This window comes from Pongo pygmaeus, chromosome 23, assembly GCF_028885625.2.
Source record: "Pongo pygmaeus isolate AG05252 chromosome 23, NHGRI_mPonPyg2-v2.0_pri, whole genome shotgun sequence".
Lineage (NCBI taxonomy): Eukaryota > Metazoa > Chordata > Mammalia > Primates > Hominidae > Pongo > Pongo pygmaeus.
This window is the reverse complement of record NC_085931.1, coordinates 30,961,666-30,987,891: the sequence shown is the minus strand read 5'-3', so window position 1 is coordinate 30,987,891 and position 26,226 is coordinate 30,961,666. Positions and strand designations below refer to the sequence as shown.

Genomic DNA, 26,226 nt, shown 5'->3' with positions numbered 1-26,226 from the left:
TAAGATAAAATGCATTTTAATAGTTTGAAGTGCCATGAGGTGTCTGCATGGCACTGCAGCCTGGGTAAGGGAGGACAGGGCCATCATACGAAGTAGGCGGCCAGGGCTGACATCTTGTCCTTGGGCCGTCTGGGGTTGGGCTTCCCAGGGGGCCTCCTGGCCCGGCCCCGTCCTCGACCCTGCCTTCTCCCTGGTCCACCGCGGTGCATGGGGTGGCAGGAGGCCGCATGCTTCAGCTCCACCAGCTCCTGGAAGACGGGGTCACAAAAGACGCAGCCCATGTGCTGCGTCTCATCGCCCGGGAGTGGGGACTTGGCCTTGTTGAAGTCTACATCAAGCAAGGCGGCCTCACAGACACTGCAGGTGTCGGCGGACACCCGCACGCGGTGGGCGTTCTCGAAGCAGTGCGCTACCACGTTGCACTTGTTGCAGGCCACCTTCCACTTGGGGCCCGAGGTGGGGTCCAGCACCAGCACCCCGCTCTCACATTCCACGCACTGGCCGATGCCCAGCATGCTCAGCGAGTGCTGGCAGGAGGGGTGTGTACACTCGTTGCAGCCCATGCCTGGCGGGAGAGAGGAGCCCTGTAAAGGCACGCCCACTGTGCCCACCTGCCCTCTGCTGCCTGCTCCCAATGCCTCAAGCTCCTGGATCCCTCGTCCCAGCAGAAGGAACTCTTCTTGGCCTTGCTCTTGGGGACAGCCTTGCTCATGCTTCGGCTCCTGGCTGCCGTTACTCCTGTTTTCTGCTTACCTGAAACCTCCTCAACTTTCAAGGCCCCTCGCTGGCGCCATCCCAGTGCGTTTCAGCCGACTCCATCCCCTCTTTGCTTTGCTGCCACAGCTTGTTACTGGTAATGCCACATGACCCTCATGTCACTGGGCCACATGGGAGCACCCTGTCAGCTACTCTGGAGGCAGCAGGAGGGCAGGGATGGGGTCTCACTACCCCGGCAGCCTGGGTGCAGACTGAGGCCTGAGAGGGCTTTCTGCAGAGCACACAGTGAATGTGAGCAGACGCCTCACTCCCGCTGGTTCCTGGTCTGGCTGGGTGCTCTGTCCTGCCTGCCTGGACATGCGCTCCCTCCTCCAGTAATGAGGACGAGGATGAGGATGGAGGACAGTGGTGGATGCTGACTGGGGGTGCCTGCTCACTGGGTGGGTCCCCCGACTGCTGCATCCTCTAGCTCACTGAGCTCCGGAGGGAGCATTGCACACCTGTGCCCAGGTCCTGAGGGTGGACTAGGGTTGCCTGCTCAGTTCTGACACACAGAGAGAGTGGCACCACTGGCTGAGGCCTAAGCAGTGCCCCAGCTACATCCAGGGTCTCTCGTCTCAGTGCCAATGAGTACAGGAAAGGGCAGGGTGAGGGGTCCCCTCAGAGTCCAGCCTGGTGCAAGGCAGGGGTTGGCACTGAACAGAGACTGCAGCTACCTGTGGACAGGAGGGAGCAGCTGCACTCACCTTTCTTCATGTCTCGGAAGGGTGGGTGGTTGTAGCAGTAGGGGCACAGAGGGTAGCTCTTGCCCCGAGAGCCTGATGACCACAGGACCAGCTCGAAGTCATCCAGAGGGCAGCGGAGCTCCTTGTAGAGCTTGATGGTGCCGTTCTGGGGGAGCGTGTAGGTCTCATCGCAGTGGGAGCAGTGCAGGCGGCTTGGTTTGGCCTGAGGCAATGCCAGGCAGGGGGCGTGAGGGTCACTGGGGCCACCGACTTGGCACCCACCCCCACTCCTCTCATAATACAGAATATGTAATCTGTCATGCAGAACCCATGACACACTGCCAGGCAAGGAGCATGAGTCTCTGGCTCTTGCCCCACGCGTGCAGAAAGGCAGTTCTAAAATCTCTGTGCGTACATTAATGCCCATGATGGCAAGTGGCATGGTGTTAGGGAAAAATGCACCATGTGTGTTTGTGTGGCCTAACGGCTGTGTGTTCTAGGGGACATGGGGACACTGGGTATTTTTTGGCAAGGCTTCTTTATGCTCAGTCATTCTTCAGTGACAACCAGGACAAAGAACATGATTCCTGCTGATCAACGATAAAGCTGAGGCCTACAGGAGTGAGGCAGCTTGCCTGAGTTAGTGTTCCCTGCACCTACCTGGATGTACTTCATGAAGCGGTGGCACTTCCCACAGCGTGAGAGGGGCTTGCCTGTGGCCGCCAGGGGCGAGAAAGACACCTCCATCAACTCATCCATGCCTGCGGGCAAGCAGAGTGCAGGAGTCATCTCCCTCCCAGTCCCCAGCAAAAGGCTCCGCAACATGTGGTCAAGGGTCTGAGGGTGAAAGGGTCCCTATAGGTGGTGGTTTCTACTGTCCCTGGCAGCACGGCAGGGCAGCAGCCCTGTGCATCAGAGACACATGTTCCTGGCCGTGTGTGGTGTTAATGCACCTGCTCTTTCAACCCAGCCAGGAGGTGTCACTGCCCTGGCCTACGGAGGTCTGGAGCCCAGATCTGGGAGCTGGTCCCACGTGGGGACCTGGGTCCCCAGGTACTGGCCTCGCCGACAGAGAGACACCCCTCTGGTGAGGGGCAGGCCAGAGGCAGACTCTACCAGCAATGGAGTCGACAAAGTAGTGGAACTTCCTCTTGAACACGTCCAGGGTGTGGCCCAGGACCTGGCGGTAGTCGGCCTTGCCCTGGGCGATCAGGTTCAGCTGCTTCTCCACTGCACTGCGGATGGTGGGGAGCACCAGCTCTGCATCTGCAAGTGGGCAGGGGGCAGACGTTGCCCTGAGCACTCTCACCCAGGGCCATGCCACCCCTTCCCAGGCAGGGATACTGCCCTGTTCACCCCTCCCGCTCTGGCCCGTCCTCCTGGCCTCTGCCCTACCCACCAGTCCACAGCCTCAGATGGTACCAGGCTGGCTCTTATGACCCCAGACCTTTCCTGATTTCCCACCTGGAAATGTCAGGCAGAGTGGCCAGGGATGTCCTGTGGCTAGAAACACATCACAGATGAGCTCCAGGCCGCCCTTGGGCCAGTTTTGTGCTCCTCCCTCTCCCCTTGGCCCCTGGGGAACCTCCAGGGAACAGGGCTGAGGCATCTTCGCCTCCCCTTTTGGTTCCTCACACATCTGTTCAGCCTTCAAACACACCGAGCTCCTGCTCTGGGCAGGTTCTGGGGGTCCTGGGGCAGCACCCCTTCAGTGGGAGTTGGGGGAGTGTGTGTGGGACTGGGGGATCACTGCAGGGCAGAGGCCTGTCTGGAGCGGGCAGCAGAGCCAACATCCAGGGAGAAGCCAGGGAGCCTTGGTGGACCCTGGGGGCAGGACTGAGGAACTCACCAATCTTATAGTAGCCGTGCACCAGGACGATGCCGAGGTTGGTGGGCTTGAGCCGGCGCCCGCTCTCCACAGTGACATAGTTGCGCTGGCAGATGTTGTTGATATGCACAGGGATGCTGGCATCCGTGCCTGCAAGGTACAAGGCCCCAGGGTTCCTGGCCTGCCTTGGACATGCCCCGCTGAACTACGTGCTATATCACCTGTCACGAGGCCCCTGGTGCTCAGGCCCTCTCACTGCTCCTGGCCACAGGAGGGAGGGCTGTGCCCTAAGCTCCCCCTGCACTGTGCTGGGCACCAACTGCATGCATTTCATGTTCTGCCTTGAGAACACAAGGGCAGCCCTCCCTGTACGGGGTGCCTACTCCTGCTTTACGGCAGAGACGACAGGCTCAGAGGTTAAGGAACTCTCCAAGGTCACAGTGCTTATTCTGCGCCTGGGAAATGTGACTTCTGTGGCTTCTCCTGCCTGGGTCCTGTGGCACCCACCCGCTCCTGGAGCCAGAGCCCCACTCCACCAGAACACGGAGGTGCTTACAAGCTCACTGCAGAGCTGCCCTCCCCTAAACCTGGACAGTTCTGTCCACTTCCTGTCTCCCACCTCCTCCCTCTCTGCAAGGCCCGTCACGATCCCCAGGGCAGGCTCCCAGTCCCCAGGATTCCACTCTCCCACCCAGAGGAGCTTTCCTGGCAGAGGGGCGCAGCGGAGGCTGAGGCGTTCTGACTATGGCGGGTGCCAGTCAGAGGGGCAGAAAGGAGGCTCGGGCTCCCTGCATGCTCACCAGCATGGGCAGGTGACACACACCTTCCCAAAGTAGCTTGGAGAGAATCTCACATGAGAAGAAACTGGCCTCTGGGGGCTAAGGAGCCTGCCGAGGGCCCATGGCTCTTGGCACGAGGCCAGCTCTGCACCCGGTGTGGCAGGCTGTGGGTGGTGTGTGCCACTACCACCCCAAGTCTGCCGGGTGCCATGACGCGTGGTGTGGGCTCTTCTGCGGAGGCTCTGGTCAGGCCCTATTTACACACTCCTGGGGGCTCAGTCACAGGGCCACCCTGACCACTCTCCTGTTCAGAAGGTAACACCAGAGCCCTCTTCACTGTCACAAACTTGTATTGGTGATTGGGTCTGGCTCACCAGCTAGCACAGGGCTGCCAGGAGCCAATGTCCCATCAATGCGAGAGGGCAGAGGACAAGGGGGAACAGAGCCCACACTCCACAGTGGGCTGTGGGCTATTTCAGGACCCTGGCAGGTGCCCTGCACCCCTGAGAGGAGCAAGCCCCGAGCTCTGCTCTCCTGCCAAGGTCGCCATGGTCACCAGGACCCCAGCCTGGGGAGAGACACTCCCTGAGAGTCCACCTATATGACCACTGCTGGAGCAGAGCCTGGACACAGTGGCTGTGACATCCCACAGGCCTCCAGAGCCTGTCAGCCAGGGGTAGTGCCCCAGGGAACAGGCAGTGCCCAGCGGCACGAGCACCACCTGGGGAGAAGGCTCCGGCAGTGAGGCTGGCCCCCAACATGTGAGACATCACTCACAGCTCCAGGCCTGGGGACTTGTGAGGCCACCACTCCTGTGAGGAGCGTGCACTGGTGACTACACTTTTGCTTTGATAAACTCCCCTGGGCTGCCCGTTTTTGTGTGGAAACTTCCTGGTCACCCTTTGGGGAGCCCTGTCCCTGGGACAGGCATTTCTGTTCTCTCCCAGGGAAGCAGCTCCTGTGAGATCTCATTTCCCTGTCACCTGATTTCAGGACAGACCAGGCTGGCTGTGTGGACTCAGGGGACTGCCAATATGATTTCTATGAGTCACTTGGCATCTGGGCCAATCTTCAGCCTTGTGGGCGTTAGTTGGTGTGTGAACACCCCACAGTGCACGAGGGCACATCTGGGCCTTCACAGGGAAGGCCAGGTCCTGAATGGAGGCCTCGGGAGGGGATGCCCGCTGTGGCCCTGCCTGGCTGGCCACACACTGGGTTACCAGTTTCCAGATGCCAGCCCGTGGAGGGGTGCTGGGCTGGGCACACAGAGCTGGCGGGGCAGCTTTGTGAGTAGACTTGAAGCCTGAGTACTGGAGACGGAGCTGGCTCTGGGACCTGGGCAGGCACACCCACCGATGCCATGCTTCTCCATGAGCGTGATGAGCTCGGCCTCTGTCAGGTAGTCGGGCGGGTTCGTCTGCTTCTCCAGCATCTTAACCTCACCCACAGGGAAGGTGTCGCCCCGCTGGCAAGTGGGCAGGCTCTCCTCCAGCGGCACGCTCTGCCAGGGCATGATCTCTGTGAAGCCTGGAGAGATATGCGCCGCCACTCAGGGTCCCCAGCCTGGGTGGCCGGGGCCTCAGACCCTGGGCCTCCCATCCCCAGACACGATGTAGAATGTTTGTCTGCCCATGAAGGCACAGAGGAGGAAGGCTGGGCCCGCGGCGTGACCTGGTGAGAGGACGGTCTTCCCGGAGCAGGTGAAGAGCTCGGGCCCGATTCTGAAGGAGATGGTGCTCTGCAGGTACTTGCAGTCGTGGCTGACCGTGGCGATGAAGTGTCTGGTGATGTACTCATAGAGCCGCCACGCGTCACCCCCTGCAACAGGCCAGGGCTAGTCAGTTGGGAGCCAGCTGGGGGCTCTGGCTGTGAGGAGCCCCCAGTACTCTCGCTCGAGCAGCAAGGTCCTGCTTACAGAGCCGCTATGCAGGACACGCTGCAAATCCTGGGGAAGGAGGAAAGAAAATGCGCAGGAAGGCTGGGTGTGGTGGCTTATGCCTGTAATCCCAGCACTCTGGGAGGCTAAGATGGATGGATCACTTGAGGTCAGGAGTTTGAGACCAGCCTGGCCAACATGGTAAAACCCCGTCTCTACTAAAAATACAAAGAAATTAGCTGGGTGTGGTGGTGGGAGCCTGTAATCCCAGCTACTCGGGGGGCTGAGGCAGGGTGAACTGCTTGAACCTGGGAGGCAGAGGTTGCAGTGAGCCAAGATCGGGCCACTGCACTCCAGCCTGGGTGATGGAACAAGACTCTGTCTCAAAAAAAGAAAAAAAAAAAAAAAGCAAATGCGGAGGAAGGGAACACAAGCCTCCATGCCTCAGTGGTTCCTTTCTGGCTGCAGCTCCCACCATCCTGCACAACCTCCTGTCTCTGCTTCTGGCGGGACTGCTCTTCAGGCATTGGCCTGTCCTTCCACTGTCTGGTGACATGACACCATTGCTTCAAACTCAGACTGTCCACAAGTGGCTCCTGTCTCTACCTGCACTGCTCTCCCTTCCTCATTTGCCTTCTCCTGGCACTCGGACCACTGGTACCACCTTAGGCCAGCTGGGAGGTAGGAGGTGTGCCGCCCCCTCCCCCACGTCGCCACTCTCTACCTTGGTTTCATTCATGTCCCCCGTGGCGTCTGCCCCCTTGCCTGCCTGCAACAGCACCTGCTGCTACCTCTTCACTCCTGTCCCGGTCCCATAGCAATGGAGCTCATCTTCCAGGTGGCTCCCCATCCCCACAGCCAGGGCAGGCAGAGGCTGAAGGAGCCCCCGCATTGCCAACAGGGCCTGCAACCTTCACTGTCGCAGCTTGCCCTTCCCTCCCTGGAAGCATGCCGGGTATGGGGTGAGAGCGGTACCTAATTCGGCCTCTGTGGCAGACTTCATGGGGGTGATGGGGGGATGGTCGCCGGCGTCATGGCCTTTCCGCGGGCGGTTGATACCTTCTGCTAACAACTGCTTCACCTGAGGGAGAGAAGACAGAGCAGTCTGTGGCTGGGCTCGGCTGCCTGCCTGGGTTTGGCTGACGTACCAGACCTGGTCCTAAGGCCTCAGTGACACACACACATGCCGAGGCCGGCCCGGCTCCACTCACCGTGTCGGCCCAGTAGGGGTGGTTGGCCTGCTGCCGCAGAGAGCCCTTCAGGTCAAAGTTCTCAGGGTAGTGGGTGGTCTCTGTCCGTGGGTAGCTGATGTAGCCTTGCGTGTAGAGCCGCTCAGCCGTCTGCATGGCGTGCTGCGGCCCCATGCCTGCGAGAGACAGGAGGTTCTCAGAAGGCCAGGTACGTGGGGACGGCCAGCTGCCTGCCCTGGCCTATGCACTCAGGCTCCCCCATTGTGGCTGGCCCCTCCTGGAGGGTGAGGGTGGCTCTGAGCAGGAACAGCTGGAGTGCAGAGCTGCTGGCCGGGTGGGCACCTGTGCCACACAGTCTTGTATGAGGCTGAATCCTGCACCTGTAAGGCTGAATCCTACACCAAGGATGGGCCTGATGGGAAATGCCACTCACTCTACCCCACGGTGCATCCTCATGGGGCTCATGGCCATGGGGATGAGACATGGCCTTCAGAGCACCACTCCCCACGCATTGTCCATGGAGCCATAACCACGCCTCGGGGTTGGCTGACGACAGAGTTAGCATGCAGCACCATTTTGAGCCCTTGGGTGTTTCTGTCCTCACAGCACTTTGGGGCCACCGAGGGGGGCTCGTCCTGCTACTCCCTGACCAGCAGAGGCTGGCGCTTAGCTAGCAACCACTCCCAGCCTTGGTGCCCTCTGAGGACGCTGGAGCCACCACTCAGTGTCCACTGAGAGGACACTGCCCATAGTTCCCTGCGGGGGTGGGGGGCACCAATGCCTAGGGGCTGACAGCTGCCAGAGACCACCAGCTTTCCAGCCCAACCCCCTCCTTGCTACTAAGGAGAAAAGGCTGAGAAGACGAGGCTGAGGGGTGACGTTCACACTGGTTCCCTGAAGGTGACATCTGGCTGGGGCCTCTCCCCTCACCAGGGATAGCTGCTCAGGGACTCTAACCTCAGGATGTCCCCTCAGGTGGTGACCAACTTTACCATCTTTACAACCTAAGGATTAGTGATATCCTCCTGAGGCTCAGATCCCCTTGAAGCCTCGGGCACCATCCTGCAACCCTGGGCGCTCGCTGCTCCAGGCTGAACCTGCCTCCACGACCCTGCTTCAGGAAGCCTTCTGGCGACTTGAGAGAAATGTCCCTACATACCCAGAGAAGAGCTGGCCACACGCAGCATCTCCACGGTGTTCAGGGCCAGGGGTCTCTGCTTGGCCTTTTCTTTCCTGCTTGTGGCCTCCACCTGGAAGACAGGACAGTCAATGATTTGGGGAAGGAGGAAGGCACTACCATAGAGAGAATCAAGATGTGTGGACGAAGGGTCTGGTTTCGTTCATCTGGTCTCCCTGTTTCTCTAATTCATTCTTCCCAACAGTCTAAAGACTTGATTGAATATTTATTCAGGACCAGGAAAGGAAAAAGAATGAAAATTCTTTTAAAAAAAAATTTTTTTGGCTGGGCACGGTGGCTCACGCCTGTAATCCCAGTACTTTGGGACGCTGAGGCAGGTGGATCACCTGAGGTCAGGAGTTCGAGACCAGCCTGACCAAGATGGTGAAACCCCGTCTCTACTAAAAATACAAACATTAGCTGGGCATGGTGGAATGTGCCTGTAATCCAAGCTACTTGTGAGGCTGAGGCAGAATTGCTTGAACCTGGGAGGTGAAGGTTGCAGTGAGCTGAGACCACGCCATTGTAATCCAGCCTGGGTGACAGAGCAAGACTCCATCTCAACACAAACAAACAAACAAAAAACCAAATTTTTTTTTTTTAAGAGACAGGGTCCTGCTCTGTCGCCCAGGCTGGAGTGCAGTGACACCATCAGAGCTTACTGTAGCCTTGAACTCTTGGGTCAAGTGATCCTCCTGCCTCAGCCTCCTGTGTAGCTGAAACCACAGGCACACACCATCATGTCTGACCAATTTTTTTTTTTCAATTTCTTGTACAGACAGAGTCTTGCTATGTTGGCCAGGCTAGTCTTAAATGAACTCCTGGCCTCAAGTAATCCTCTCGCCTCAGCTTCTCAAAGTGCTAGGATTACAGGCACGTGCCACCATGCCCGTCTACTTTTTAAATTATTTTTTTTAGAGACAGGGTCTCCCTGTGTTGTCGAGGCTGGTCTCAAACTCCTGACCTCAAGTGATTGAATATTCTTTTCTGGAGAATTTTCTAGGGAAAGAGAAAACCTGGAAGATTGAGGAGGAGTCAGAAGGGCTGCAGACGGAAATCCTACAGAAGCCAGCATCAGCCAAGCTACAGGGATGGCAAGTGGGGCCCGTCCCAGGGGAAGTACCACTCCTTGTTGTGGGGAGGGCTGCTGCCTGCACCTGCTAGTATTGCTACATCTTCTGATTTTTCAAGAGAAGCTGGAAGGCAGAATTTTAGTATGAAATCTCATAATTTTTAAGTGCTGGTAACTATTCTGGAATTTGTGTAAACACCATACAGGTTAGTGGAATGCATCCGTGAGCTGTGCTGGGTTGGGGTCCTACCACTCTCTACCTCTGCTGAACACCTGTTGGAAGAGACAACTCTTTGTTTTGCCTATGGCAAAAACAATCCAAACAACTCAACCCCGGGCCCTTGCCCTTGCCAATCCCACGTAGGCTGGTCAGGGCAGTGCCTTCTGCATTCCAGACAGACAGATGTGGGTGCTAACACAGAGGCCAGTTGTTATGTGAAGCTGGGCTCCCCAGCGTGAGGCCTGGAGGTGGCAACAGTGTCTCTGCAGGAATGTAATCAATGCCGACAGCCTGGAGCAGCTTTAGAAGTTTCAGATGCCTGAGACAATGGCATGGCGGGCAACAGGACACTCAAGGAAGGCCAGGGAAGGACAAGGAGAAGGCGGCTAAGGAGGCCAGGCTGTGTCTCGATGGATCTGGTAGGTGTCACGCCTGTAGCATGTTTACTTCAATAGCCACAGATGTGTCCCCAGCCCATGCAGCCAGGTCACCTCACCCTTTTCCTAACAGCCAAGCAGCATGTCCTATCAATTCATAGAAGCCCTGAGTAAGAAACATAATCCCATAAAAGCACGCAAGCTGATTGAAATTGGAATCCCAAGCCTCTCCCCTGCTAGCTATGACCTTGGGCAAGTTCATGAATGTGCACCAACGTCCCTCTATAGTTGTTAGCTTGAATCTCCGTGTGAAATGGAGTCCTGCCACACAGAGGTAATGCCTAGCGGGTCACGTGGAAAGGGGAGAGTGGAAGAGGTCCAACAAGGTCACAGGTGTGGACAGTGCCTGGTATGGAGTGGGCATGCGGTACACTGTGGCTACTGCATTGGGCAGAAATATCTTAGGAGTATATGGGGGAGTAACCATTCAGCTTTCCAAAAAAGATGTCTGTGTTTCAGAAAGGGGGAGAAAGACATGGCCTAGGATCACAGGCTGTTCCTCCAGCGGGAGGCATCCAAGGGCCACCCTCACCCAAGGCAACTGTGATAGGTGTGGGTGGAGCAGGCACACCTGGGCTTCCTTCTCCAGCTTTGTCATGTTTAAAAACATCTGTGCGATCTCCCGGTCAAACACTCTTACTCGGTCCCAGTCCAAAAGGAGAGATCTGTCTTTGTCAGTGTTAACCTGCAGGAAAAAGAATAAAGGGTGAACACACAAGAAAAAGTCTCCAGGTGAGCCCAATGCCAGGAAGAACCAGGACAGATGAAGCTGGTCCTTGTCTGGGAGCACAATAACCCTGGCTCTAATGGCTCTCAGCTGTACCTGTTCAGGTGGGCAGATACGCAAGCTGACATCTGGCCCTCTCTACCCCGTGCCCCAAAACCAGGCAGCCAGTCTCAGGAAGGTGGCCCAAAGCTGAGGCTGATGTGTCCTTAAGAAGCACCTGAGCCCCTACTTCTCACACCACCCCTGCCTATCCCCAGTGCCTGGCCAGTGGTAGGTATGGCCACCACCGGGGTCCCAAGCCCCGTGTCAGCCAGAGCAGCTCCAAGAGAGGGTCTCACTGTGTTGCTAGGCTGGAGTGCAGTGGCACAATCGTAGCTCACTGTAGCCTTGGACTCCTGGCCTCAAGCAATCCTTTTGCCTTAGCCTCCCAGACTGCTGGGATTACAGACATCAGTGACTGTGCCTAGCTGTATTAAGTCTTACAGTGAGCTTCTGTGGAGGCTTTTATTTGAAGAAAGGGTTCTAGGAATTTCAAAAAGTTTGAAAGCCAATGGTCTCAGTCCAGTGCTTGGACCTGACCACTGCAGCCACTGATTCCTGTGGGGTGACCTCACCCTGCACTGCCAGAGCTGAACTCATTCCCACTTATCCATATTCAGCATATACAGGCCCAGTCTCTTCCCACTGCCCCCATGAAGGCTGGGGTCCCTCAGCCCTAGGCACCACAGACCACTTCCAGGTGCAGCCGTCCACACTTCTGCCCTCAGCCTGGGGCCTGCTGGCTGATGATGATGGAAGACTCTCAGAATCCATGCCCCAAACCCAGAAAGCCCCAGCATGAATAGAGAAAGGCAAGGAACCTTGGCCTGCAGCACCCAGTACGTCTCTGGTTTGAAGGACTGGATTTTATCATGTCTCTCCACGCAGAATCCCAGGGTTGGAGTCTGACACGGCCCAAAGGAGATGAGAGAGCTGTCTAAATCACCGTATTTCCCCTGGAAATATTTAGTCTGAAACCTGGAGGGAGTGGAAAGATATTTTGGTCACTGATTCACTCAAGACAGTATTATGGCCACCCATGTGAGTCCAGCCCAAGGCCAGGGGTGGTGCATGAAGGAGGTGGCACCAGGTGGTGTCCCTGCTTAGAAGCCAGTGGGAGCAGAGTGGGCATAGCCTTAGGGAGGATTCATGTGTGTACATGGGTGACAGAGCCAGTGAGAGAGTAGACAGAGGTTTCTACTGTCTCAGGCCAGGGAGCCTTCTATTCTATTCCATCTACTGCACACTCTCCTCAGGACCCCCAGAGCACGGACAAACACACTTTATCAAGCAGGGCATATGTGATCTCTGTCAGCTAAATAAACAATTTTCTTTAGGTCTTTTTTGTTTTTGTAGAGACAGGGTCTTGCTGTGTTGCCCAGCAGGAGTGCATTAATGGGGATTCACAGATCACTGCAGCCTTGAACTCCTGGGCTCAAGTGATCCTTCCACCTCAGCCTCCCAAGTAACTGGGACTACAGGCTCACACCACCACACCCAGCTAATTAAAACAAAATGTTTGGACAGGCACAGTGGTTCATACCTGTAATCTCAGCATTTTGGGAGGCTGAGGCGGGTGGATCACCTGATGTCAGGAGTTCGAGACCAGCCTGGCCAACATGGTGAAACCCCGTCTCTACTAAAAGTATAAAAATTAGCCAGGAGTGGTGGCAGGAGCCTGTAATCCCAGCTAGTTGGGAGGCTGAGGCATGAGAATCACTTGAACCCAGGAGGCAGAAGTCGCAGTGAGCTGAGATTGTACCACTGCACTCCAGCCTGGATGACAGAGTGAGACTGTCTCAAAAAACAAACAAAAAAATAAATAAATTTTTGTTTAGCCTGGGCGCAGTGGCTCACATGTGTAATCCCAGCACTTTGGGAGGCTGAGGTGGGCGGATTGCTTGAGCTCAGGAGTTTGAGACCAGCCTGGGCAATACAGTAAAACCCTGTCTCTACAAAATGCACAAAAATTAGCCAGGCATAGTGGTGCACACCTGTAGCACCTGTAGTGGAAGGCTCAGGTAGGAGGATCTCTTGAGCCTGGGAGGCAGAGGTTGCAGTGAGCTGAGATTGTACCACTGCATTCCAGCCTAGGCAGCAGAACAAGATTCTGTCTCAAAAAATAATTTTTTTTTTTTGTAGAGATGGGGTCTCGTTATGCTGCCCAGGCTGGTCTCAAACTGCCAACCTCAAGCAATCCTCCCATCCTGGTCTCCCAAAGTGCAGGGATTACAGGTGTGAGCCACCGTGCCCGGCCTTCTTCAGGGTTGGTGAAATCCCCTGTTGCTCATCCTGGCTCGAGGAGGCCTAGGGGCCCGAGGGGGACCAGTAGAGGCAGGTCTCTGGCTGAGGGAGAGTGAGGGTGTGCCTAGGACTCCACGGGTGTGGCCAGCACCTGGTGAACGCACAGCCGATTCGCAGGTCCAGCTCCTGGCGAGCATCCACTGAGAGCGCCTCGTTGTGGTCAGGCTCGCCCAGGCAGGCCATGGCATTACAGATGTCTGTGTCCGTGATGGAGCTAAACCTGGCCCGGAATACGGTCTTCTCGCCACCATGGGCCTTGTTCATGACAGGCAGAACAGCATCAAGAACCTGGGGGTGGGGAGTGGCCAGCTATGACCCACCTCCCAGATTGCTGCCACAGCTCCCCACCCCACTGTGAAGTCTGGCTCCTTCCAGGAAAGAACACGTGTGCTCAGCCCCCTCTCCTGCCCCTGCCAGACCCTCCTCTATCCCCCTGGCTTTCCAGAAGCCCTGGGCACTCCACAACACCCCATCACATGGCTTCCTTTACTCCCATCTAGAAACATATTCGAACACTCCCTTCTTACTCCCGCCCTCTCTCTTCTAATCCTCTGCTTTCATCCCCACCAAATCAGGAAATGCTACTGCCAAGTACATGAGGGACCTCTTAGTCCCCAAACCCATCCCATGTGACCCGATTCCCTGCCTTCTAGGAGGGAGGGTTTGGAGGGGTGGGTGGAAATTTTAAGAGGCTGAAGAAAAGACAGGGAAGGAAAAAAGAATGAAGGGGAAAGGAAATGGGCAAGAGCAGGAAGGCCACGGGTGGTCCCAGCTTGTGGTGGGGGCAGCTCGGGCTAAAGCACAGCAGGGGTCCTGGAGCCGAGACTCACTAGGAAGGCCGTGCAGTGGGACTAGGGTCGCCGCCGGAGCCTGGCCACGCAGCTTCCTTACTGGGAATAAGTGGCTTCATTTCTGAAGGGAGAAAGCCCCATGAGCTGCCCCCATTCTCCACTCCCAGATGCAAAGGTCCCCAGGGAGCAGCTACCCTGCAGGGGAGGAGAGGGTATCTGGGAAGAGACAGAGTGTGATCGCATTTGCTGAGGGTGCTGTACTGCAACGCCAGGTGCCTGAGCTCTCTGTCTCACTGACCAGCTCTTGAGCCACAGTTGAGAGCTAGGGGTACAGGAGCACAGGGATGACCCATAGGGAACAACAGTCTGTAGGGCACCAAGTGAGACTAGCAGTCATGGCCACTGTGAGGGCACCATGGCTGGGGCAAGCATGGGGCATGGGGTGTGCACAGGGAGCTGCCATCTGCTTCTCTGCAGGGCTCCCAGGGTTGGCTGGAGGCAGGAGGCATCCTGGGTGGGGCAGGAGATGAGCAGAGTGAGGCCTGCAAAAGGAACTCAGTGCTGAGGTCGGGAATCAACCGGCATCAACCCAAGGTCCCTGAGAAGTCACGCTGGGCACAAGATGCTGAACACCAAGCTGCCCCAAGACAGTCCCATTCTGAAACCTGCATCCACCCAGACAATTTGGCCCCTCCTATGTTCACTCATACTGTGAGGCCTCAGCAAGCGGAGGAACAACTGACCACCTTTAATAGAGCCTGTGCAGTTAAAAGTATCTATGGAGTTTCAAAATAAAGGGAGGGAAGAGGTGTTTTTAAACCAGTACAGTTTACTCCCTCCTTTGGCCCCAGGAATGATGTGACTGCTGGTGTCAGTTTGGGGCTGGCGTCAGAAAGGCCAAAAGTGAGGACCAAAGTGAGCCTCATACTCACCTCAAAGCAGATGTTCTCCCCCTCCTTGTCGCAGTCCAGCCATAGCACGATGTAGTCGCAGCCTCTTCCCTCCACCTGCCACACAGCACAGGTTCACACGCACCTGCTGCAGACCCGGTCTGTGCCACCCGCCCCCAGTGCTCCCATCCAGGACAGGGCTTGGTCCCAGGCCCTGAACCTCAGTTAGGAGGACTGGTACCTGGGCTAGGTAAGGAGCTGGCTGTGTTGAGGCTGGCTCAGCCAACAGAAAAGAATTGAGTTTATAATTGATGTTTTTTGGACCAAAAAAAAAAAGTATAAATGCAACATGATCTTAAACCCCAAAACTGCCCAGAAAAAGGGTTACAATGAAATAACCCTAAATGATAATAGCAGTTGTCTTGGGTAATATGATTATGAATAATTTGTTTGTCTTTCTACTTATCTGCACTTTCTAATTTTCCATAATCTGTATGCATTTGTTTTAAAATTAAGGAGAAAAAACCCCCGACCAAAAAAGCTATTTTAAAAGCAGAAGGCCTGCTCTCCAGGACTGAGGGTTGGCAATGGCAACTGCCTTGTGTGTTGGGGGGTGCCTGCAGTGCCTCCTGGGCCAGCAGGGGGCACTCACAGAAAGAGCTAGCAAAGGCCCCCCTGTCCAAGGGGGATTAGGACTCAAGCAAGGGTGGGCAAGGACATGGCAGCTGTGGAGGGTGGGGAGCCCTGGTGTGCTCATGCCCAGGCCAGCCCCACGCACCTGCAGGAACTTCACCATGTTCAGCTTGGGGTTAGCTTCTTTCTTCTCCGTGGGAGCTTGGCTGAACAGTTCTGCAGGGTCCACTTTGTCCCATTTGTTGTATTTTCCTACAAACCAGTCACAGTGACATTGAGTCACACCTCACAGTTCACAGGGGCTCAACCTCCGAGACCATCATAACCCCAGGAGGATGTTGGTCTCATCCCACAAATGAGGAGGGGAAAGCTTGGAGAACAACTTGCCCAGGGTCATCCTGATGATCAGAGGCAGAGCCAGGATGTGGGTTCAGGCCTTTGGTAACCCCCTCCCATCCAGCCTCCTTTCTGCTCGGCTGCTGAGCGGACCCACCACACCCCGGCCAACCACAGGAGCCAAACAAGCTCTTGGGGGGCTGCCGCTCTGGCATCACTTCTGGGACTTTCCCTGTGGCTGGGAACACCATTCCTGGGCTGGCTCTCTTTGCCTGAGCACTGGACCCCACAATGGTGCCTTCACTGACACTTCCAACCTGAGTTTCTGGAACTTTGTCTTTCCACCCAGCACTCTGTGGGGGCACACATGTGCGCAGTCATTCCCGTTAAAGGATCCATCTTTTTGAGCCTCATGCCCAGCACATTCACCTACTCATCTACAGAGACCCGGTTCTTGCATGCTCAGCTGTCTGGCTTTCTTTTAGGCCCCATTTCTTTTTTTTCTGAGACAGGGGTCTCGCTCTTATCACCCAGGATGAAGTACAGTGATACGATCATGGCTAACTGCAGTCTCGACCTCCCAGCCTCAATCCATCTTCCTACCTCAGCCTCCCAAGACCACAGGTGTGCACCACCATGCTGGCTGATTTAAAAAGAATTTTTTTTTTTTTTTTGTAGAGACAGGGGACTCACTATGTTGTCCAGACTAGTCTTGAACTCCTGGGCTCAAGCGATCCTCCCCAGGCCCCATTTCTTGCATCCTGGGAGAATGGGGTCAGACAGAGCCAAATTCACATCCTGGCTCCCCACCTGCCAGTTGGAGATAAAACTTGGGGTCCAAATGCTCAGCCACACAACTCAGTCACCATCATTGTCATCGCCGTCATCAATGAGCAGCAAGAACAAGGGCTGAAGCTTTGCTGTGTGCCAGGCCCTGTGCTGAGTGCTTTGCCCTCACTGTCACACTGAATCCTTAGCCTTGGGAAGCAGATGGCATTGCTGTGAGACCCATTTCACTATGAGAAGTGTAAACTCAGAGGCCATCATTGCCCACATCTCCAGCCAGTGAGCTGGCAGAGCAGGGGGAAAAGCCTGGATCAGACTCTTGCCAACCACATGGCCCCACACCTACACCCAGCAGGTCACTAATACCGGTGCTTCCAAGGTAATTGATAACAGTAACAATATAGGAATGACAATGACAGCCACCAAATGACCGACAGACAACGGTCAACTTGGCAACAGCAGCAGCCTTCTCTTAAATGCCTGCACAGGTCAAGCCCTTCCTAAGATAGGTGCTGCCACTTTGTCTACATAGGAAGGCACACAGGGAATGCAGTGACTAGGGGGTGCCGCTATGATGGGGACCCAGGGCTGAGTTCCAGAGCCTGGGCTCTGGGCACCACACCAGGGACCCTCTCATCACCACTTCATGATCTGCTGGCCTTATGACTCACGGAGTTGGGACAAACTTCCCTGCCTAGAGGCATCTCCTGGCTTCAACTGGACCCTGGCCAGTGCCATGCAGAACTCCCTTCAGTAGGATGGAGGGTAGAGGGGCTTACCCAGGAAATCCAGGGTCATCACGTGACCACAGACAGACGTCATCTTGAAGCGCACTGGCTGGCCAGCAAAGGTCCCAGTGTACTCGTGGACTGAGCAGGCCCCGTTCAGCCCTTTGTGTGAGGACAGGCTCCCTAGGGATGAGGAAGCACAAAGTGACTGGCTGCTTCAGCTGAGCTGAAGACCCTGTGGAGACCCCGGCCCGGATGCCACCTCCCAGAGGGCCAGAGTCCTCCTTCCCCAGAGTGGTGAGTGATGACATTCCACAGACTGCTGCGGGTAGTTGGGCACTGAAAGATGGGACGGCGCTCAGGGAAAACAGCATCTGCCAACAACCTAGCACAGAACACTCTCGATGCAGAGCCCCAGGCTGCCGGGAGCCAAGAGCAGGCAGGGGTGGGCTCTTTCTCTGTATTTATATTTTCACTCTTCAATTCCATTTTTGCCTCACTTCATTGAAACGTTATTCATCGTTTACTAAAACAGATTCCAGATCTACTCTAGGTTACCAGGACCTTCTAATTATCGAATTCTCACCCTCTCCACTGACCATACTCAGCTGTACTTTCTCAGCTTCTGGGCATCGGGCACCACTTTTGGGGCCCCCTGTCCCCTGCGGACCATGCCTTCTCAGCTGAATGAGGGTCTCCTTCCCTCTCAACTGCTGGACCAAGGGGAGGCCAGGTAGGTGCCTGTCATTTCTGGGTACCCAGCGTCTAAAACTCTTCCTATTTGGAGGGAATTCAAAGATGGGGGAAACAGCACCCTACCAACCACCCCAGTGGCCAGGGTTGGGGGTGAGTGGCAGACATTCCCTCTCCAGCTCCCTGGTGTCTCAGTAGTGCCTGTGGCCATAGCTCAGTCCATTGGCTAATCTGGAGTGACGTGAGGTCCCCAGGACAGTGGGACCTCTGGGACAGTGGGAGTATCCAGGGGTGACAATGCCTGGGGCATAGCCTCATCAGACCTTGACTGGGGTGTGGTCCTGGCTGTGTCTCCTTCCTTCCAGGGCTGGTTTCTGCTACTTGTACCTAACAGCCCCACCAGGCCCAGCATATGGATAATGACTGTCCTTCTACTTCATTGTAAGCTGTGCCTTGTGCCTTCTGGGAACCCCAGCTTTGGCACATTGCCAGGAGTGGAATCAAATGCACCCCACCGTGACATACTGAGATGCTTCATTACCACCTGCCGACCCGAACCAAATCTACCCCAGCCAGGGTGGAATCACATTAGGAAAAAATGTCCTGTAACACATAAACGACCGTGCTTACAGACCAAAGCAGGGCTGGCCTCTCTTACCTCTAGAGAGGATTTTGGCAATTGACTGTGCCAAGGACGGCTTTTCGGCAACCATGAGCACAGTCTTCATCTTGTCTCGGTCCTTCACACTCCAGTTTCGGGGCACTGGCAATGAAAAAGTTTAGGCTCCACTCTTCCGCAGCACAGCACTATTACCAATGCTGACTCCTAAAGACAAGAAAAGACACTCAGGATAGCAATGCTGTCAACAGAAACTATACCACTACAAGGAAACTCACTTTAACAAAGAAAAAGCAAGACCAACCTGAGGCAAGAAGAAGAAAAATTAGGGAATTAGGGAAACTTGAAGACATCTGAGATAAAAACAAACAAACAAAAAAAAACTACCAGGTCAGCTGAAGTGGCTGAGATGATCCTGGGAATGTGGCTCCATTTGGGGGAAGGTGAAGTGGCCCCAGTGATCTCAGGTTAATTTTACTCCTAAATCCATGCTAGGAAGATGCTGGGGCCTGGGGATCTGGGGTGATGGGTCAGGCCAGGTGGATGCCTGGCCCTCCTCTCTGGACTGGCTCTTCCACCTACAGGTGGACTCACCTGGAGAGAGGAACCATCGTGGCCGAGAGCAGCACCTCCCCCTCAGCTAAGCACTTGGATGCCCCGGGACACTTTACCAAATGCAGATGCCCAGGCTGGGCTTCCCAGGTCCTTCTGATCCATGATGGACCTGAGACCCTCTGGCTAGTCAGTCCAGCCCCAAGCAGACATCAGGGCTCTGTCACATCTATCTCCCACCTATTCCACTCCACCTTTTGCTTTGCAGGCCATGCTCTGGCCAAATTAAATCAAATATCATCATCTAAGCAAACACGCACTTGAAGCCTCTGTGCCTGCGCTCCCCTGCCTGAGAGAAAGCTCCGCCAGGCCTGGAGGATGCAGCTGGATGGCCCACAGGCCCAGCTCAAGTCTCCCAACACCACCGGCAGGATAAGTCAGCCCTCCTGTGCCCACAGCTCTTGGGCTAGGTCTCCATTCCAACCCACTCACATCATGCCATCATCAGCGACTACCTTACCCCCAAAATAGGACACGATGGGCTTTGTGTCTGAATCACTGTTGGTCTTTGCAACAGCTTTCTGTGCCTGACACATGACATTCAACACCTGCTAGCCAAGTAAAAGAAAACCACATGAACTCCTTTTGTTTTTTCAATCATTATAAATGTAGCACTGATGTTTATAAACATAGAACTGTATTAAAAAAAGAAAAAAAAGACTTGTATTGAGACAACTAGGAAACCTGCTGTGAAAAAAAATAAAACCTCCTACTTCCTAACTCCCACTAAAACCGATTCCAGATCTAGCAAAGGTTTGAGGAGAAACAATGAAACCAGAAAAATATTAGGAAAAACATGTGCATTTAAAATAAATCTCACAAGCCGGGTGTGGTAGCACATGCCTATAGTGTCAGCCACTCAGGAGGCTGAGGCAAGAGATCGCTTGCTTGAGGCCAGGAGTTCAAGGCTGTTGTGTGCCATGACTGCACCTGTGGATAGAACAGCCACTTCACTCCAGCCTAGGTGACAGCAAGACCCTGTCTCAAAAAAAGTAAAAGCAAAATAAAATAATCTCAGCATAAAGAAAAACTACCACCTAGACGGGCGCGGTGGCTCACGCCTGCAATCCCAGCACTTTGGGAGGCCGAGGCGGGCGGATCACGAGGTCAGGAGTTCAAGACCAGCCTGGCCAACATGGCAAAACCCCGTCTCTAATAAAAATACAAAAATTAGCTGGGTGTGGTGGTGGGTGCCTATAATCACAGCTACTTGGGAGGCTGAGGCATGAGAATTGCTTGACCTCAGGAAGCGGAGGTTGCAGTGAGCTGAGATCATGCTATTGCACTCCAGCCTGTATAACAGAGCGAGACTCCATCTCAAAAAAACAAAAAAACAACAAAAAAAAGAAAAACAACCACGTAAGTACCTTTGTGGTGTCACATCATGTCCAACAACACTCACGGAAGAAACTCAGAACTACAATGAACTTGTGCTTATCACCTAGGGAGAGACTTAAAGTTGTCGCACACACAGCAGACGGGGGCGTGGGGAAGTTAAACGGGAACAACCTCTATGTGCAGCAATTCAGGGATCCCTCTGAAAGTCCGAGTGCACATCCCAGCAATTCCACTCCTTGGAATGAACTTAATAGTCCAGTTATTTATTGAGCACCTACTGCATGCTTGGCCTAGTCCAGGATGCAGGGAATACAGCACAAAGCAACACCAGGTCCTGCCCTCCCAGAACTCATGCTGTAGTATGGGAGCAGGGGAGGGACAGGGCAGGGCTGGGTGACACCTGGGAGAAGAGTCCAGGCAGAAGGAGCAGGGAAGGTGAGGTCCTTGGGGAGGATATGGCTGGGCAGGGGGGCTCATGGGGCTGAGGGAGGGAGCAGGGGTGTAGAATGTGGGTCTGCTCTAGGGGTGCTGGGAGGCAGCGGAGGGTTTGCATAGGTGTGGGATAATCTGACTTCAAGTGTTAAAGGGACCTCTCTGGCTGCCACATAGAAGAGGATGAATGGGCCCTGGGTAGCAGTGGTGGAGGATGCGAGGGAAGTCAGAGTCCGGGCAGACCTGGGATGGTGGCACATGGGAGGGGGAGGGGAAGGTGAGTCAAGAATGACCTGAGGCAGGGGCTGGGCATGGGCTCACACCTATAATCCTAGTGCTTTGGGAGGCCAAGGCAAGAGGACCACTTGAGGCCAGGAGGTTGAGAAGAGCCTGATTAACACAATGAGACCTTGTCTTTACAAAAAAGCAAAAGGAACAACCCATGGCTTTGGCTTAGGCATGACAGGAAGGGACTGGCAGTCTGAAGTGGGACTTCAGGTGTGTTAAATGTGACCTGCCCATTGGACAGCCTGGGTGGCCTGGAGGAGGTGGCAGCAATGTGGAAGGAGCCCAGGCTGGGGGTCGGGAGATGAGGAGCTAGCAGGGTGAGTCAGGAGGGGTAGGGTCCTCAAAGCCACAGGAAAGAGCACTTCAGGGCAGTCATCACCATGTGGGGGACACTGACAGGCCAGGCGAGATGGCAGCTGAGACCTGACCATAGGGTCTGGCAAACAGAGCCCTGGGTAACCCTGATAGGGCCATCTGGTGAGTGACAGGTGAAAGCTGCATGGGTTGAGCTCAACAAAACCTGGGAGATAGGAGAAGGCTGGTGCGCTGTCCCCTCTTGTTTTAGGATGGTGGCTGTGCCAGCATGTTCTCTGCTGATGGGACTGCTCCAGCGAGAAGGAAAAGAGAAGCTGCGTGCTGGAGGGGAAGGAACTGCTGCAGTGATGGCCTTGGGAGGGTGAGGGGCAAGAGAGGCAGCCAGTCAGCATCCAGGCGGTGCAGAGATGCCACAAGGCTGTACTTGTCTTGGTGGAGGAAGCATGGTATGGCTGCCCACTGAGGGAGGACAGGTAGTGATGCTGCGGGCAGGCCCACAGCAGAGGAAGCACTGGATTTAGTTAGATGGGAGAGTCCAGGAGAGCAGGAGGGAGAGGAAGTGGGTCAGGGTTCGAGGGGAGAGATTACAAGGACAGAACCTGACTCTGAATTGGGTGAAGAGGGAGGTGAGGGTTGGGGAGGGTCCACAGAGGGTGTGTTCTGTGGGGTCCAGGAAGCGAGGCACTAGAGCAGGAAGTGAGAGTCAAAGAAGCAACTCCCAGGGGGTGGGAGGCTCAAACAGGAATTACGGAGGGGCCTGGGTGGTGGCATGCTGACCCAGGGAGGGCAAGGGCTATGAGACAGGTAGAGAGTGAAGTCACCTGCGGAGACTCACAGAAGTCAGTGGCGGGCCCTGGCAAGACTGTCCATGTGGACTCTGAGTCCCCAGGAGGCAGGACAGGGCAGCGCTGGAGTGGCCTCAGGCTGGGCATGGTGGTGCCTGTGATGAACCACATCACTGGGGAGTTCTCTGCAGCATTATCAATCATGAGAAAAGATGAGAAACAAGCTGGTGTCTGTCAACAGGGAGGTGGTTAAATAAAAGCATGGCATTCTCTGGCCGGGCGTGGTGGCTCACGCCTGTAATCTCAGCACTTTGGGAGGCCGAGGTGGGCAGATCACTAGGTCAGGAGATCAAGACCATCCTGACTAACACAGTGAAACCCCGTCTCTACTAAAAATACAAAAAAATTAGCCGGGCGTGGTGGCGGGCGCCTATAGTCCCAGCTACTAGGGAGGCTGAGGCAGGAGAATGGCGTGAACCCGGGAGGCAGAGCTTGCAGTGAGCTGAGATTGCACCACTGCACTCCAGCCTGGGCGACAGAGTGAGACTCCACCTCAAAAAAAAAAAAAAGCATGGCATTCTCTACAGTAGAGCACCTGGCAGCATTAGAAAGGAAAGCATCTGATTGGTACATACTAACATGGATCAGATCACTGAAATAAATCATGCTAAGAAAGCTGGGCACGTAACGGTGTGTAGAGAGTGCTGCCATCTGTGATCACACATATGTGTGCACACGTGTGCACTTAATTATGAAGAGGCGATATGTCTGGATAGAACGCAAAACAAACAGTCCAAGCAGTCACCTGGAGTGGGTGTTAGGGCCTGGAGGTCACGGCTTGGGGGGCCTCCTCACCACATTCCCTTTTGTACCTTTTACATTTAGCACCTGGACACAGGTGACTGAGGGACAAGAACTAAGACAAGAGACTTTACAATAAAACCAGAAAAATAAAGGAGGGTTGTAAGGGGCATTGTTCAGAAAGGTTGCCAAAGGAACCCCTTCACTAAAGGGGCTTCTGCCACTCATCATGCTGTGCGGGGGAAGAGGTCCAAGGTCAGCCTTGGACTGTCAACCTTGTTTCCCACTTAAGAGATCACAGGACCACAGTGAAATCAGTAATCTTGACCAGAAAGCTGCCCCAAATAAAATGACAATTTGCTTTTTTCCTCAAAATAAGTAAGTGGATGTTTCCCTTAAATATACAACCATCCCACAGTGAAAGAGCCGAGGCCCTGTGGGATGATGGCACTGTCTGCAGATGAGCTCTCTGGCCCATGACAGCTCCAGCTGCATCTCCCAAGGCTCTGCTGCGCACCTACCTTTCCTCCCCGTGTGCCGGCAGGCTTCGGCCTAGGCCACTTTTCCCCCTTAGTCTACTTGCTCTGACCCCTGCCCCTCCCCTCCTGAAGACTGCATCTGGCGTCAGCAGTCTGTCTCTCCCACAATTGTCAGGTTCATTGCCATATTTCTGGCACCCAGCATGCACTAAATGCCTGCTGAGTGAATGAATGAACAACCAAGGTGATTGTGACCGGCCTCCGCTCTCCGTTCTGGGGAAGTTTTGATTCTAGCAAAATCAGAGGCCCAGAAGTGAGGTTTAAAAGAGATCTAGGGACTCCCCTTCTCTCACCCTGGGAAGCCAGAGGCCAAAAGGGAAAACTCACAGCAGAGGGGGATTGTTCTGTGAGGGTCAGAGTTTCCCATCTCTTCCAAAGTAGGAAGTTTTGTCCTAAAATGTTTCCTCAGATTTTCTCATGTCTATGCCACAGAGTAGTCAGCAATTATGTATGACATAATGAGGACACACCAGGGACCAGGCAGTCCTGCTAGCATCCTAGGCAGGGATGCTAATGGGTGCTGCCATTTTATTGGCCTAGACTGGGACTGTGGGGTCAGAGAGACCAGAGTTCCAGTGGCTGGACTTGGTTGTTCTAGAACCCGTGCCCCAAGCCTGATCCTGTCCTGCCTCTGTGAGCACTCTGATGGAACAGCAGCCCAGCTTTGCTTCCTTGTAGCACTCACCACTACACTTGGTAGAGCCTCCATCTACTTATTCAGCTCTTCTCTTACAGCTCCTAGAAAATAAGTAAGCAGCAGGAGAACACGGGTTTTGCTTTGTGCATTCTCATGGTAAATAGACAGTGAGCAAATACTTTGGGAGGCTGAGGCAGGTGGATCACCTGAGGTCAGCAGTTCAAGACTAGCCTGGCCAACATGGTGAAGCCTGGTCTCTACTAAAAATACAAAAATTAGCTGGGCGTGGGGGCGCGTGCCTGCAATCCCAGCTACTCAGGAGGCTGAGGCAGGAGAATCACTTGAACCCAGGGGGCGGAGGTTGCAGTGAGTCGAGATCGCGCCACTGCACTCCAGCCTGGGTGACAGAGTGAGACTCTGTCTGCAACAAAACAAACAAAAAAAGAAACAAGCAGATGTGGCTTGGGAGTAGGCCTAGCAGTGGTCTGAATAGCATTAAAATTCCTAGGATTTACCACCTCAGTAACTTTACCAAATGCTTCCAGAATCAGGAAAAGAGGGAAACAAACAACCATTTCTTAAGCTCCTCCTTTGTAGTAGGCACACCATAGCTATGAACACTATTCAATCTCGCCAACAACCCCATAAGGCAGGTGTTGTAATTTTTTAAAACTGTGAGTAAATGGAGGTTCAGAACAATTCATACTAGTGTCAGGTGACCTTGGCAAAGGAATCCCAGGACTGGCTAGCCATCAAACCCAAGTTAGGCTGGCCTCTCAGGTCCTGTTTCGAAAGGTGAGAAGATAAAAAGGCAAGACCAGGAACATCTTACCTTTCACTTCTGCGAGAAATTATTGCCCCTGGATTCCAGCTAATTTGTTCACAAAAGTACCCTACTTCATTTACAGATAACAAGTCAGAGAACCTGGGTGCCCTCAAAACCCAGCCAGGGCCTAGGGGGCCGCGAGTGGAAGCTGCCTGGGTGTGTACCGCACCGATCTGGGTCCCGGCGGCTGAACAGCTTCCCTGAGCCTCAGTTTCCCTATCTGTGAGACTGGGACAGCAGACCTCATCTTAAAGAGCTGTGGGAGGATTCGAAGAAGAAAAGTATTAACCACAGCACCTGCTCCCTGCAGGCACAGGGCAGGCCCATCTCTACCTCCCTGAACCCCCACAGCAAGCCCCGCGGGAGAGGATCACCCCCGCCAGGGAAGAGGCAACAAGAACGCAGAGCCCGGCCCGGGCCCTCTCCCGAGCTCGCGGGTCCTCCGCCGGCAAACGTTCAGGAAACAAGTCAGAAAAATGCCTGCGCTTCCCGCCTTTCTGAGCCGCCCGGCGAGGGTCCCGCAGCCCGCCGCTCACCCGCAGCCGCACCGCGGATCCAGCTCCGGTCCTTGTTCCCGGGGCGGCCACCGGCAACCCCTATTTCCGGGTCCAGCCGCTCCTGGCGTCCCAGCGTCCGGTGTGCCAGCGTCTGCCCTCCGGCTCCGGCGGGTCAGCGTTCTTAGGTTCCGTGGCTCGCGGATTCCGGGAGCACCCCAGGGAGTGGCACTTGCATGCCGCGGACCGCAGGGATCCCCAAGCCCTGCACCCAGATTCTTCCCCGCCACGGAGAGACAATCATGACAATTATCATTACAATGATTATGAAAACTGGCATGAAAACATCTATGCTGTTAATAATTAAAATAATAAAAATGTACCGATGTGTGTATAGCAGGCTTCTTTCGAGGCTGTAAAAAAAATCTGTGGAATGAATGAATGATCTGTGTAAAATATATCTGGAAGATGAATTCTAAAATTAAGTTATTTATTTATTTATTTATTTTGAGACAGAGTTGTACTCTTGTCGCCCAGGTTGGAGTGCAGAGGTGTGATCTCGGCTCACTGAAACCTCCGCCTCCCAGGTTCA

The 26,226-nt window shown here is 54.7% G+C and overlaps 1 protein-coding gene across 7 annotated transcripts; it reads right to left on the bottom strand.

The window, feature by feature from the left end:
* On the bottom strand, positions 1-25,783 carry TOP3B (DNA topoisomerase III beta). 7 transcript variants are annotated; one of them, XM_063662791.1, is made up of 19 exons: positions 25,677-25,732; positions 22,388-22,522; positions 18,607-18,774; positions 17,307-17,438; positions 15,551-15,657; positions 14,815-14,889; positions 13,183-13,379; positions 11,609-11,765; positions 10,593-10,706; positions 8,275-8,365; positions 7,137-7,291; positions 6,901-7,006; positions 5,721-5,867; positions 5,403-5,576; positions 3,292-3,420; positions 2,559-2,708; positions 2,103-2,203; positions 1,464-1,665; positions 1-565 (listed from the first exon to the last, which is right to left on the bottom strand). In XM_063662791.1, exons 3-19 carry the CDS (start codon positions 18,674-18,676, stop codon positions 84-86), a joined length of 2,589 nt encoding a protein of 862 aa, XP_063518861.1. In that variant the 5' UTR covers positions 18,677-18,774; positions 22,388-22,522; positions 25,677-25,732; the 3' UTR covers positions 1-83. The 7 variants fall into 7 exon arrangements, with proteins under 7 accessions (XP_063518861.1, XP_063518862.1, XP_054325033.1 ...); XM_063662792.1 differs by lacking the exon at positions 25,677-25,732 and adding an exon at positions 24,363-24,410; XM_054469058.2 differs by lacking the exon at positions 22,388-22,522 and having other exon boundaries at positions 25,677-25,783.
* Positions 25,784-26,226: the final 443 nt, after the last annotated feature.